Source organism: Lissotriton helveticus, chromosome 12 (genome assembly GCF_964261635.1).
Source record: "Lissotriton helveticus chromosome 12, aLisHel1.1, whole genome shotgun sequence".
Classification (NCBI taxonomy): Eukaryota; Metazoa; Chordata; class Amphibia; order Caudata; family Salamandridae; genus Lissotriton; species Lissotriton helveticus.
In genome coordinates this window covers 100,814,393-100,828,829 of record NC_136073.1, presented here as the reverse complement: position 1 = coordinate 100,828,829, position 14,437 = coordinate 100,814,393, and the positions used below count along the sequence as shown (strand labels likewise).

General features: G+C 45.5%; 1 protein-coding gene across 1 annotated transcript in view; it reads left to right on the top strand.

Annotated features, from left to right (window-relative positions):
- Positions 1-14,437, top strand: part of LOC144797950 (extracellular calcium-sensing receptor-like) — a 110,166-nt gene that overhangs the window by 88,069 nt on the left and 7,660 nt on the right. The window contains exon 5 of the mRNA XM_078668754.1: positions 3,189-3,312. Coding sequence (XP_078524880.1) covers positions 3,189-3,312 — 124 coding nt within the window. The remainder of the gene's footprint in view (positions 1-3,188; positions 3,313-14,437) is intronic.

Here is a 14,437-nt window from a genome sequence, read left to right as displayed (position 1 = left end):
CCCTCACCAAATGGCCATTGACACATGCTGAAAGAAATACACCTCATGTATTCAATGGAAGAACTCTTCAGGAGGCACACAATCAAATGCCAAACGATCAATTGCATGAGGGTAAGGAGGAAAACGTTTCTTGAAACCTCATCTATGTACGTTTTAGGAAAATTGCAAAAAAGTTCTGTTAAGTCAGACTTAAAAAGCCATGGGAGACAGTGAGGTTGAACAGGGAAAGGACACTGTTTTCTTGATATGGAAAGGAAAATAAAAGGCAAACACAAGAATAATCAGAATTGAGACCATCGTAAATTTAGGACGGTTGACAGAAAATTAACAGCAAATCATTTGTGCATTAGTATGAAAAAGGTGAAAGGAAGCAATGATCTGCTACTCTAAATAATAAGTAGAAGAAAGCTACAGGCTTTTAAGCTGAAGAAGAACAGGGCAGTGAGATAGCTACAGAAAAGGAGAGAAGCAACATGGAATCCAGCAGGAAATAAAGATTTTTTTGATTAGATTCCATTTATGAAAGTGAAAAGTCATTCATGACTCAACAATAGAGAGACCAACAGAAACATGAGCTTGAAGAGAAGATAGAGAAATTGCATAAACATTGGAAACCCAGGCAAACTATCATTCACCGCTAGCTGAGCGAACACAGTTTCAACTATCACCAGATAAAACTAAAGGAGTTCACGCAAAGAACAATCTCCCAGAAAGGACTTGAAAGTAATTCAGAATTGCCTGGTTGACAATACATTCATAATGATAGGGTCACAAAGAATACCTGGTCCACAGGTTCAAGACTCCATAGTTAATGGCCAATGAGAGTGAATGAATGTGGGCATATCTAGGTGAGGCCATTTATGGAAAAAGCAAAACCTTTGTAGCCATGTCTCCAAGGCCCAGAAGCTACTTGAGACCTGAGGTGCTTCAATAAAATAGAAAATACAAAATGCATGTTATTTCCAGGCTAGGGAAAATGCATGTTTATAGTAAAAAAAAAAAGAATTATGTATGTGATATTTATTTCTCTTGTTGGTTTATCTTCTATGTAATTCTCAAGTCCAGTATACGCAAAAATGATGCTTATATGTTATCATGTCTGTGAAAATAGTCAGTGCATTTCAAATCTAATCTGCTGTTATAGCATTGAAAACGATTTAGGTGCACAAATAAAAGTTTAACAAGATCCACCAAAACTTGACGGCTAAACTATCGCTACTTTAATTTTTGCAACCTTTGAAATTATATTAAATCCTCAAAACAATGCTTTGACTTAAGATACTCCAGGTGAATGACCAGGACTTTTCTAACCTAATTCTGAGTGCTACTTTAAATATATGGTAAGGTCAGCATGGTGTAGGAAACTAAACTACCTTACGCTAAATTTAAAGAAGACCTCTGACCAAAGCTGTTATCTCTGAAAGTGGAAAGGAACCAGCACGAGGTTCACTTCAAGGTATGAAAAGTCCTAAAATCACAGTTTGTTTTTGAAAAACTAAAAAACTAATGACCTCCACACTCTTGGAGCTTTTTCCAGATGGGTAGGGGTTATCATAATTTTTTCTTCCTGTTATGACGTGTTTGCACTGGAGTACGCTGTCTGCCAAACTCTAAATCAGGCCTAGAGTTTTAGGCTACTGATTGCATATGATTACTTTTTTGACTGCGTTCAGATGGATTCTCTCAAACACTCTTCCATACAGTTCAAATTTGGACACAAGCCAAAAAGCAGCACGTTGATGAGCAAACATATTTTGATGTCTAAATTCAGCCCTAGGTTTAGAATGCACTCCACCTACGATAAGACACATCTGCAAGGTCTGCCTGCAGAGACAGCAACACAGTGCCTTGCCTCATTTTTTCCCAACTGAAGTTCACCATAGTGATGGGATGTGCAACCAATCAGACCTACATTACTTTTTTAAGATCACCACTGACTATGTAAATGAGTTCCATTTAAATTGATGGCAAGTAAATTGATTTTCCTTGGACATCCTGAAAATATGGCTTTGATTAACCCTCTCAGACATACCTTGGATGAACTTGCTGGCAAGTGTCAGTGCGAGCCAGGTCAAACGCAGCACTGTGACCTCTGTTCTCTATGGAACCTCCTCAAAAGCAAACAAATATTACTTTACCTACCTTGGGAACTATGGGGCATATCATCAAGGGGGTTTATCTCCGCTTTTTTGGCTTTAAAAGCCAAGAAAGCGGAGATAAAATTATCTCCCTATTACCTAGCTGTCGCTAACACCAGTTAGCGACAGCTAGTAGGAGATAGCGACCATCTTGGACCCCACTTTGCATGTCAGTGATATTTATCACTAATGACATGCAAAGTGGGCGTGCCAAGATGTTAGCGACTGGAAACAGTCGCTAACATCGCTATCTCCTATTACCAACTTTTGGAGATATTCGCGCTAAGCACGAATATCTCCAAAAGCTAACACCTGCCCTGAGCAGTTCTTAGCCATGTTATCCAATGGGAAGTGGATAACAAGGCTAAGAGCATTAGCTCGGTAATTCATGAATATCGCTGACTTTTCAGTGATATTCATGCATTGCGGCCGTTTTTTATCGCATTTGCGATAAACCTTGGTAATACCAAGGTTTATCTGCGGTAAAAATCGCCGCAGCTCAGCAGTAAAATTTTCTCTCTAACCAAGCAATAGCGATAATTATCGCTATTGCTTGGTAATATGCCCTTATGTTATCAGTGCAGGTATAGCTTTTACCTGGGTAATATATAATGGGAAGGACAACATGAGAGCTTGCTATGCCTGGATGCCTTTGCTCATGACTTGGATTATAGAGTGGTGATGATCTCAAAGCTCACACTCTCTTTCTCCTGTCACATGACAGCAGGTGTCTTGAGGAATCATTTCCTCCACCTGTCTTTGTACTTATTGTGAGTTATCCATCACAAATAAAGGAAGATGATGGCGAAAAAGAGTTTGTATGCAAACTGCACAGAAATATGCTTAAAGTGCGGTTGAATGTCTCCGTGTGGTGGTGGAGATCAAGCACAACAAATACATAAGACCTGCGAGGGATGTATGATCCTAACCACTGCTTTTGATAGCCCTTAATGTGCTTTAGGTTGACATAGCCACTCCCACACAAATCACTCAAGACATAGAAACTAAGAATTGATACTCAAGCCGTTTCTCTCTCCATCCTTTCACCAGGTTCCAAGGTCTGTGTGCAGTGAGAGTTGTCCTTCTGGTTTTTGGAAGGCTGCTCAGAGAGGACAGCCCTCATGCTGCTTCAACTGCAATCCATGCTCAGAAGGAGAGATTTCCAATGAAACAGGTGAGTTGTCTGCGTAGACTCAGCCCCATTGGTGCTGGACCGATATTCTTAGTGGGGATTCTGGCTATTATACTCACCTTGTTAAAGGCGCTAGGGTGATAAAAAATCTGACTTCTTCTAGATGAGTGAGTTTACTGAATGAGCACAAATCGGTAGGAAAGTGGATGTACTTTGAATTCTCTAGTGGTGTAATTTATACAATATTTTTACACATTCCTGGCCACGTGTGGCGTGAGTGTCATTTACACATTCTTCATGCTCTATCAAAAATGCCTCCTTGTATAACACAAAATAGTCAGGATCCACTTCTGGACAACCTACATGATTTTGATAGGAGAATAGAAAGTCATCAATAAAGTTCATAACATAGAATGTCTGTTTTAAAAACAAACCTGGAGAAACTTGGAATCCCAACACAAATGAGTGCTGTACTGTGAGACTTTGTCCTCTTTTTGCACAAGTACTATCAAAAGCTCCATTGGTGATTTGTCCATACAAATATGTGAAATGTGTCAGTTCCTGTCAGCTAGACATCCTTGGCCAAATCTTCCTATTTGAGCACCCTACTTACATCAAGGTTTACAGGCCATATGAACTCAGAAATGAAGAAGTGTCAGGGACCTTTAAATCAGGTATTGATGGACAATTGTCTGGTAATTTAACTTTGTGAACTAAAGCTACAACTGAGCAGACCTCACACTATCTCAAGAAGTTGGAAAAGATGAATACTGTAGTTCAAAAACATTAAAAACCCAAAAATACACTAAAGCAATATGGGATGTCCAATATAACTAGGATGAAAGAAACACAAAGGTGTTCAATCAGAAGATAACAGGTAAAACTCAATAGCCTAAAGAGCATTACCTCCCAATCTAGTATTTTTGGGTAGCAATGATCAGATGTGTTTTCAAATGCTTTTACACTTTTACGTCTGCATTTAGCAGCGATCCTGCGTACAATCCAGGATCCAGTGGTACTCAAGAAGAAATTGAAAACCATCTATTTCCCTGAAGTCCAAGGCTGTACCCTGCTGGTCTCGCACCAGGACACTCACGAGTAGCCATGCGCATAATAAATTCATATAACATAACATTTACCTCCAGGTGGGAATAGTACTGTATGCCAACTATGCAATCGACTTAGCGGTTACATTCCAAATTGCAGTGAATATTTGCAACAGGCTTGAGTGAAATTTTAATTATGGTGGCGTAGTTCATGTAATCTTGAGAATTTCCTATTACATTTGTATGCAAAGTTTCTGAACTAACACCATTATATCATATTGCGTATTCATACAACATTCCCTGCAAGATTTTTCAGCAGGAAGGCGGGAATAATGTCAACGGCCTGAACTCGAGTGGCTGCCGCTTGTGTTTTTCTTATTTTATGCCGCAAAATGCATCCTTGAACGCATTGCACTCTAAAATATAGTGCTAAATAACGGATTTGTATTTCATGCAGTTCCGTGTTTTTTTGCATAATTTTGCTGAAATGTTATGTAATTATGCAACAGCAAATTATTTGCATTTCATTCACACAGAGTTTGAAATTGTTTCAAGTTTAAGTGAAAAGGAGAAACAATACATCCGAGTTGTTGTATGCATCACATAACCTAAATGTAATTTTTATGGCTTGCTTTTACCACATTAAAACCTTTTTTCTCCTTACTATTTAGGAAACAGGTTCAGATTCTTGAAAACATTTTACATCTGCACCTATGTGTTTATTCCTGTACATAGGAGCAGGTTTACAGTATGTCCTAAGACCAAGAATCCTTCTCCTCCATTTCCACCCCAATTGACAGTGCTGTCTTCCCATACTACACTTGAAACAGATTTACTCGTGGTGGACTGGCTTTACTGTTTGATTATTTCCAGGCCTGAAATGAGGGGCGCAGACATGTATAAACAGTCAAACTGCTATTAGTTTTGGTGTCCCAAACATACCATACAGGGCATCACTACCCATGGGGCATATTTACAAGGGCATTATCCCTGCTTTTTTGGCTTAAAAAGCCAAAAAAGCGGAGATAAAACGATCGACCTATTTACAAGAGGGTGCTAACATGCATAATGTCCTATTACTTACCGGTAATCTTCATTACTCCTGGTCCCGTTGACCTCGTCCCATTCCTTAAAATATGGAGATAACCATCTCCATGACAGAAAAAAAGAAAAGGAGCATGCTGGGATACCCTACCTGCTCCATCCCACCGGGAGTACATAAGCAGCACCAGCCCAGCATGCAGCCTGAAAACACCAAGCCAACAACAGGAAGGCCAGCCGCAAGGGAGGGAGGGAGGGAAGTAAGGAATGGGACGAGGTCAACGGGACCAGGAGTAATGAAGATTACCGGTAAGTAATAGGACATTACCCCCAGGTCCCTCCTGACCTCGTCCCATTCCTTAAAATATGGAGAATACAAAAGCAGAGAACCCGGCCTTCCGGAACCCCACCAAAAACAAGGGCACCAGACCAAAAAACAGAACCCCAGAGGCCCGAACCAAGACCCCAAAGGCCAGAAGGAGACCGCCACGCAGAAGGGAGGCACAGAAGCAGAGCCGAGCCCCCAAGGGAGCAAGCAGAGGGTCAAAACACCCGAGGCCCAGGAGAAGAGCACACGCCTCAATAGAGAACGGAGCCAGGAAAGGGCAAACAACCAGCGAGAAACCTCCAAGGGCGAAGCCCCCAAACCCAGGCCGCCAAACAACCAGGGGCCAAAAGGCCAACCCAGCCCAAAGGACAAGGGCAGAAAGAACAGCCCGCACAGGGCGGACGAGCCGAAGGAACAGGAAGGAACAAAGCAGACGGACGACCCCAATACAGCAGGGGAAGCCCCCAGCAGAACCGAAAAGAGGGCAGCAACAAGGAACCACAGAGGAACCAGGCCACAGGGCAGGACCAAACAAAGGCCAACCCCACAGAGACCCCAAAGCAGCAGCACCAAAAAGCCAACCAACCGGGAGAAGAACCCGGCGCCCCAGAAAACGACCAAGAACAGGGCAAAAACGAGGGCGAAGCCAAGAAAGACAACAAAGGCCCACACGGAACCAGGGAAACCAAAACCCCAGACCCGGAAAAGGAGGAACCGACCCCCAGGAGGAAAAAAGGGAGCCACCACGGAACCACCGAAGGCGAAACCCCAAAGGCAGAAGGCCAACAACAAGGCCCACAGCCCAACTCCACGAAACCAGCCGCAGAAGAGGCAGGCCAGCCAACTGGGAGGCACACAACACCGCACCACCAGGACCCCGAAGGAGAGGAAAAATGGAACCTCCAACCAGGAAGGGGCACAGCCAGCCAGACCTCCCCGAGAAAGGAGAACCAGAGGGAGGAAGCCAGGAGCCCACACAACGGACCCAGCTCCACAGCCAACCGAAGGGAGCGGACCCAGAAAGGACCGAAGACCAATCCAGGACCGCGACAAAGCCCAAGAGAAGGAGCAGCCATTAAAGACCCCAGCAGGGACCAAAAAAAGGACCCGAAGCAAAGAAGGACCCCACAGCACAAAGCCCAACACAAGCAAGCCAAGAGGCGCACCAGCGACCCAAACGCAAAGCGAACAGGAAGCCAAAACAGGGACCGGAAAGGCAAAACCAACAGAGGCAGAGCCACGGCCCCCAGAGCACACAGGAAAAAATTCCGGCACGCAAAGCAAAGGAGAGGAGCTCGAAGAAGCCCAAGGCGCACCACTCAACAAGGGAGCGGGAAGGAACACCCCAGCGCCAACGAGAGAGCAAAGGGCACAGGCCGAAAAACAGCCCGCGCGGGAGCACATGGCCAACGCCAGGCCCCCAAAGCCCCAGACCTGAAGCAAAGCCAACCGCAACCCAAGGCAGAGCGAGAGGGGCAGGAAGCAGAAACCTGGCCACACACCAGGGGAGGCAGACACCCAAACCCCACAAGGAGGGAAAAGGCACGGCCAACAGGGCAGGGCACAAGAGCCGAACAACCAAAGAACAAGAGGCCACCAAAAGCAAAAGCCAAGGTAGACCAAGAATTCCCAGCCACCACTGGAGGGAAAGAGGGCGGCAGGCGAGAATAAACCCGAGCCAACACCACCAAAAAGGCCAAGGCTCACCAGCAAGGAGGAAGGGCACAACAAACCCCCCCCCCCCCCGGAAACCAGGGGGAGACACCACCAGAAGGCAGACACTCCAAGCACAGAACAAGCAAAAGCACCCGACGGGAGCAAGAAGCGCCCATCAGCGAAAACCGCAGACAGGCAGGCCGGCACCCAGACAGGCATCCACCCCTCACAAACCAACAGAAGGGCAGGAACCAAGGGGCGAAAGGAAGGTGTAGAGAGGCCACACACCCGGGTAGACCGACACCCAAAACCCACCAGCAGGGAAAGGGCACAGCTCCAGAGAAACAAGAGGGGAGAAGGAAACAACAACAGGAAACCAAACCCCACCAGGCACAAGGCAAGAAAGAGGAGTACAACCAGCCCGGCCCGGAGCCAACAGCCCAACAAGGACAAGGCGCCACCAGGACAGAGGAAGGGCCCAACAGCCCCCCAATAAGAAAACAAGGGGAGGGCACAGGAACTGGCCGAAAACCAGAAGCCCCGAGCACGGCCCAAGCAAGGCACCTGAGAGGAAGGAAGAAGCGACCAGCAGCGGACACCGCAGGAACCCGACAGGCACGCACCAGGACCAAACCCACAGGAACGCCAGGAACCAAAGGGCAGAAGGCCGCAGAAAGCGAGCCAAGACCCAGCAGGAAGACACCCCACCAGGGACGGCCAGGCAGCAGGAGGACCAGAAGCCACAGCCACAGGCCAACACAGCCGCAGAGCACAGCACAAGCGGCAAAACGTCCCACCCCAAGCGGCAAGCACCAGAGGGAGAGGCCGGACGGAAACAGAAAAGAAAGCCAGCAAGAACCCCGGAACCAGAAAGCACAGGGAGCCGCAGCAGCCGGAGACGGACAGAACAGGAGCCCGTCAAGGCCCAACCGGAACCCCCAAACAGGACACAGGCAAGGGGAACAGGAAGAAAAAGCCCAAACCAAGGCACAAGGGCAAGCCAACCAAAGAGGCACGCCCAAGGCACACAGGGGAAAACAGATGCGTCCCCAGAACACAAAAAAGAAACACAGGGAACCAGGGCGTAGGCAGGAAGCGAGAGGGAACGAACACCCTCCTAAGTGCACAAGCGCACCCACCAGGGACGCAACAAGGGCAGAGCAGGGGGGCCCGAGCAACAGGGGACTCCCCGCAGCAAAAAAGCCAGGCAGCAGAACGCCTGAGAGAGCCAAAAGGAGGGGGCCAACACACACGAAGCAGGAGGCCCCAACCACAGGAGAAACACCCCAGAACCCCTCCAAAGACGAAACCCAAGAGGAGGAGAAAAGGACTCCAAGGTGGCAGGAAAAAGGCACCACCAGCCCACCGCCCCGAGCAACAGAACACAAGCAGCCGAGGAGGCATGGGGAAGGCAAACCAAGGCAGCACAGAAGAGCCAAGGCAGCACAGGAGACCAAGCGACATGTGACACGAGCGGAGGAAACAGTGCAGGAAAACAGCACACACCCCACTCAACCGGCAGGGAGACGCCCAGAGGACGACACCCACCAGCAACAGTCACGAACAGCAGCATGTAAAAGACGGAAATACCTCCAGCAAGGCCAACCCGCCCAGACACATCCCAACCGCCACACAGCGCACAAGGACAGTGAACAGGAAAGAAACAGGGATCGCCGATACCCAGCACTTACCAGGGAGGCCACAACAGCACCCCCCCCACCCCCAACAGACAGGCCAGGCGCCTACCAGAACACCAGCGCCGGGCAGAGAAGTCCGCCCCGCCGAGGCCAAGGCAAGATCCACACCAGCCACCGGCAGGGAGCCAAGGACCAGGCCCAGGCCCAGGAGGAACCTGCAAAAGAAAAACAGCAGGAAAGCCGGACAACAAAAAAGAAAGAAACAGGGACCCCTACGCGGTACTCACCCGGAGGGCAGGAGGAGCGCCCCAACAGCTCACCGCCCCCCAAGAAACTGCCCAGGCGCCTTCCAGGACAGCAGCGCCAGGTAGAGCAGACCACACCACCGTGACATCAGGGGAAGACACCTGGGGAAGACATGCGGCAGCCAGGCAAACACACCCATCCCAAGCGGGGCACAGTGGCCTACATAGAGGAGGACACAGAAGGCCAAACGGAAAGCACTGGCCCAACAAGGCGCAGAGCGAGGCCCAATCACACGGCGCCATGGAATGAGGCCGGCAACGAGAACCCCACATGCAGACAGGCACACCAGGGAACCGAACCCAAGCTGCCCGCAACAAACGAGAAAGTGCCAGAACCCACAGCCCCGAGCAAGACACAGCCCACAACGTACAGAAAGGCACGAAAACCTGCATGTGGGTCGAACATCCGCACTGCACACATAACAAAGCAGACAACCTCAGCAAATGCCCAATGCGTCTTTAAGGGCGAGCGAGGGCAGCGGTGAAGCTGAAGAAAGGCACAGAGCAAACACCGCAAAGCGGGACTCACCCGCAGAGGGAGCCGCAGCATCACGAAACCAGGCCCCCACACGCCCAGCCGGCACCAGAATCCATCCAGCGCCTCGCCTGCAATCCACAGGAGCACCGCGTCTCCCACCCGGCCAAACTCGGGGAGACGCGCCCAGGCGACCCGGAAGAACAGCGGGATGACGGTGCACTAGCCGCAAAGGGCCGTCAATCCGGAAAGCAGCCAGGAAGAAGCCCCGCGACCCAGCAAGCCAGGCAGGCCAGGAGGCAGACACACCAGGAAGCAGCACCCCTGCCCGGGAAGCCAGGCAGCCGGGCAGGGGAAGCAGAGAAGGACCAGCACGCCACCCCAGCCCAGCAGGAGCGGGCGCAGGCAGTAAGTAGAACACATCACAGCACACTCAAACATCCATTCTGTCGGAGACAGAAAAAAAGAACAGGCTGCATGCTGGGCTGGTGCTGCTTATGTATTCCCAGTCGGAGGGACCAGTTAGGGTATCCCAGCATGCTCCTTTTCTTTTTTTCTGTCATGGAGATGGTTATCTCCATATTTTAAGGAATGGGACGAGATCAGGACGGACCTGGGGGTAATTGCATGTTAGCACCCTTTTTCCCAACGCCTCCCTTTGCATCTCTAATGAGATGCAAAGTGGGCGTCACTGGGCGTACCCCGGGAGGACTACCTTGTAAATATCGCTGATGTTCACATCGCGCTATTTACAAGGCAACCCACAGGATTTTAGCACAGGTTAGATTAAGGTGAAAACAGCGGTGTTCCCTGCAAAACGGCGATAAACTCGCTATCTCTGAATGCTTATTACCCTGGTGAAACGCGTTGTTAATAACGCGCTACCAGGGTGATAAATTCCAGAGATAGCCTGAGATAACAAATTTATCGCTAAGCACGGCCAGCGATAATTATCGCTGGCCGTTGATAACATGCCCCGAAATGGATCACTGACATAATATCGACAGACAGAATATCTACATACAAAATTATCGACACAAAAATATCGACATCAAAAAAATCGGAGTTATATCTTCATAAAGGTAAGTCCAAAAATATCGGAAAAAAATATCGTAGTACAAAAATATCGAAATTTAAAATATCGTTTTTTTAAATGTATTAATAATAATGTAAAAATAATTTAAAATACATATAATTGTAAAAATATTAAATATAAACATTAAAACATATTTAAAAAATAATAACTAATACATATCCATTTCAAATAAATGTAAAACTCTACACATAAATTAATATATATACTTACTCCACATATTGCGACAGGAGGAAAAGCGTTGGATAGCGTAGGGGTAAAAATTACTAATCCCACTCCAGAGGGTGCAACAGTAGGGAAAGCGTTGGATAGCGTAGGGGTAAAAATTACTATACCCACTCCCAGAGGGTGCAACAGTAGGGAAAGCGTTGGATAGCGTATGGGTAAAAATTACTACTCCCACTCCAGAGAGTGCAACAGTAGGGAAAGCGTTGGTCTCACCGGATGCCACCCGCCAGACTCTCGCCCTACAGCGCTTTGACCCCTGCGCTTGCCGCTGCCCCCCCCCTTGCGCTGCTTTCCTCTCCCTCTCTCCCCTATGCCCCGCGGGGGAAGTTTCCCCCCCCACCGCGGATCCCAGTTTAACCTCAGTCGGAATGTTTAAATCCGTCGAGCTCGCACACGACACCACTGCGGGCATTAGTTACACAGGGTGGAACACAGTCAGTGGAAAATGGATCTTTGCAACCCCAAGATCACACAGACCACGGAATCAGGTGCACAAAGACATGGCATTCACTTACACGATAGCCTATTAGCAGACTCAGGAATTCCCTCCAGGACGGACGCGCCCAGGAGTCATAAGTTATCCTGTCGTCATTGTATTAGAATTGAATTGTCATGCAATAATCGCATCTTTGTTGAATGTATTGTGACCTATCCTGAACATGCAGAAAATCCTAATAAAAAAAAAAAATGTAAACAGTAGGGAAAGCGTTGGATAGCGTAGGGGTAAAAATTACTATTCCCACTCCAGAGGGTGCAACAGTAGGGAAAGCATTGGATAGCGTAGGGGTAAAAATGACTATTTCCACTCCAGAGAGTGCAACAGTAGGGAAAGCGTTGTATAGCGTAGGGGTACAAATTACTATTCCCACTCCAGAGGGTTCAACAGTAGGGAAAGCGTTGGATAGCGTAGGGGTTAAAATTACTATTCCCAGTACAGAGGGTGCAACAGTAGGGAAAACGTTGGAGAGCGTAGGGGTAAAAATTACTATTCCCACTTCAGAGTGTGCAACAGTAGGGAAAGCGTTGGATAGCGTATGGGTACAAATTACTATTCCCACTCCAGAGAGTGCAACAGTAGGGAAAGCGTTGGATAGCGTAGGGGTAACAATTACTATTCCCACTCCAAAGGGTGCAACAGTAGGGAAAGCGTTGGATAGCGTAGGGGTAAAAATTACTATTCCCACTCCAGAGAGTGCAACAGTAGGGAAAGCGTTGGATAGAGTAGGGGTAAAAATTACTATTCCCTCTCCAGAGGGTGCAACAGTAGGGAAAGCGTTGGATAGCGGAGGGGTAAAAATTACTATTCCCACTCCAGAGAGTGCAACAGTAGGGAAAGCGTTGGATAGCGGAGGGTCGTAAAAAATACTATTCCCACTCCAGAGGGTGCAACAGTAGGGAAACCGTTGGATAGCATGGAGGTAAAAACTGCTTCCCACACTACTCCCCCTTTAAGACACAACACACTACACATACAAAAAAACACAATTAATATAAATATCAATTAATCAATTAATAAAAATTAATATTATTAAATTGATGTAATTATACATGAACTAATTAACACATATTAATTACCAATTAATTAACAATAAATACCAATAAATAAATACAATCTCTTTAATTAATTAAATTTAATTATAACACACCCTATTCCCCTATAAACCCACAACCCACTACACATAAATAAATCACATCATTTAATCACTTAATAATAATTAATTACCAATTAATTATTAATTAACAATAACTAAAAATTAAATGTATTAGCACATTAAGTCTAATTAATGTAATTAACTAATTAATAATAATTAATTACCAATTAATTATTAATTAACAATAACTAAACATTAAATATATTAGCACATTAAATCTTATTAATTTAATTAACTAATTATTAATAATTAATTACCAATTAATTATTAATTATAAACAGAGTTGGCCTAACGGCTATTGCGCTCGACCTCGGACCTGGGGATCTGGGTTCGAGTCTCGGTAACGACGCCAAAACCTCCTGTGATTCTGGGCAAATCACTTAATCTCCCCGTGCCTAAAATGAAAGTGTGTCCTCATGTAACGTAACTGGAAAAATATGTAAAGCGCTCTGATACCTGATTCGGGTCTAGTTCGCGCTATATAAAACTCTGCAAAAAAAATTAAAAAAAACAAAAATAAAATATTAATTAATGAATTATTATTAAATTACTTCTCACCCTATTCCCCTATAAACCCACAACCCGATCTGATACTAAAACGCAAAATTTAAACAAAATTACTAATTTCAAAACATACATTAAAAAACATATTTAACAAACATATAAACAACATAATAAAATGTTATGTTATGTTATGTTATGTTAACTTATACCGCGCACAGCTGCCCCAGCAAAGGGGCGTCCTGGCGCTTTGACAAGGCAAACACAACACAGCACTAAAAAGGATCAGAAGGGAGATGAGACACAGCATAAAAGCTTAACAAATAAAATAAAAATAAAATAAATACATAACACTAAACAAAATTTCGATATTAGTAAATTTCGATATTAGTAACATACATACCTTAAAAACTATATTCTGTCTATCGATATTTTGCACATCGATATTCTATACCATCGAAATTAGAACATCGATATTATTGTATATCGATATTTTAATTTCGATATTTTGTCTCTCTACCCCCCGAAATATATAGGAGAAGATTTACTAATGTGTAATAATACACCATACAGGGATTTATTGCACATGAGTAAACTTATTTTTAAGGGAAAATTAAATTTTTGTGAATTTAAAAATTGAATGACTCAATGGTGCTTCACACAATTTGGAAATAGTACAAAAGGTCAATTTGTAAAGGTAAAACATGTTTTTTTTAACATGTTTATTAGCAAATGTTTCACGTGCTGTAGGTACCTTTTGCTTTCACAGACTCTGGTATATTGCAACCAAGCTCAAGTTACAAAATTCAACTACACTGCAGTCAGAAGAAGGAAATACAAAGCTTAGCACAACATAGCATATGTATTTTTACAATGCACATTCTCCTTTAGTCTGGTAGCGCTGAAATGACAGTTTATTGTTGCACTATTCAATGGTACTTATTTTATCGACTCCGGAATGATGACATGTTTAATAGAGCCACAAGACCCATCTGGTGGCATCAGCAATAGTTATTTGATGTTTGACAATCTATTTTGATAAACACAACAAATGATACCAAAAGTGAACATATAAAAGGCTTCTTAATTGGTCATTCCCCAGAGAAATTATTTCAAGGGTATTTGTGAGAGGTTCAGCACCTCCCATACTCCTAGTTCCCCGTCTCTGCTCGGTCATCGTGCAAAATCCTTTGCCTGTATTCAAT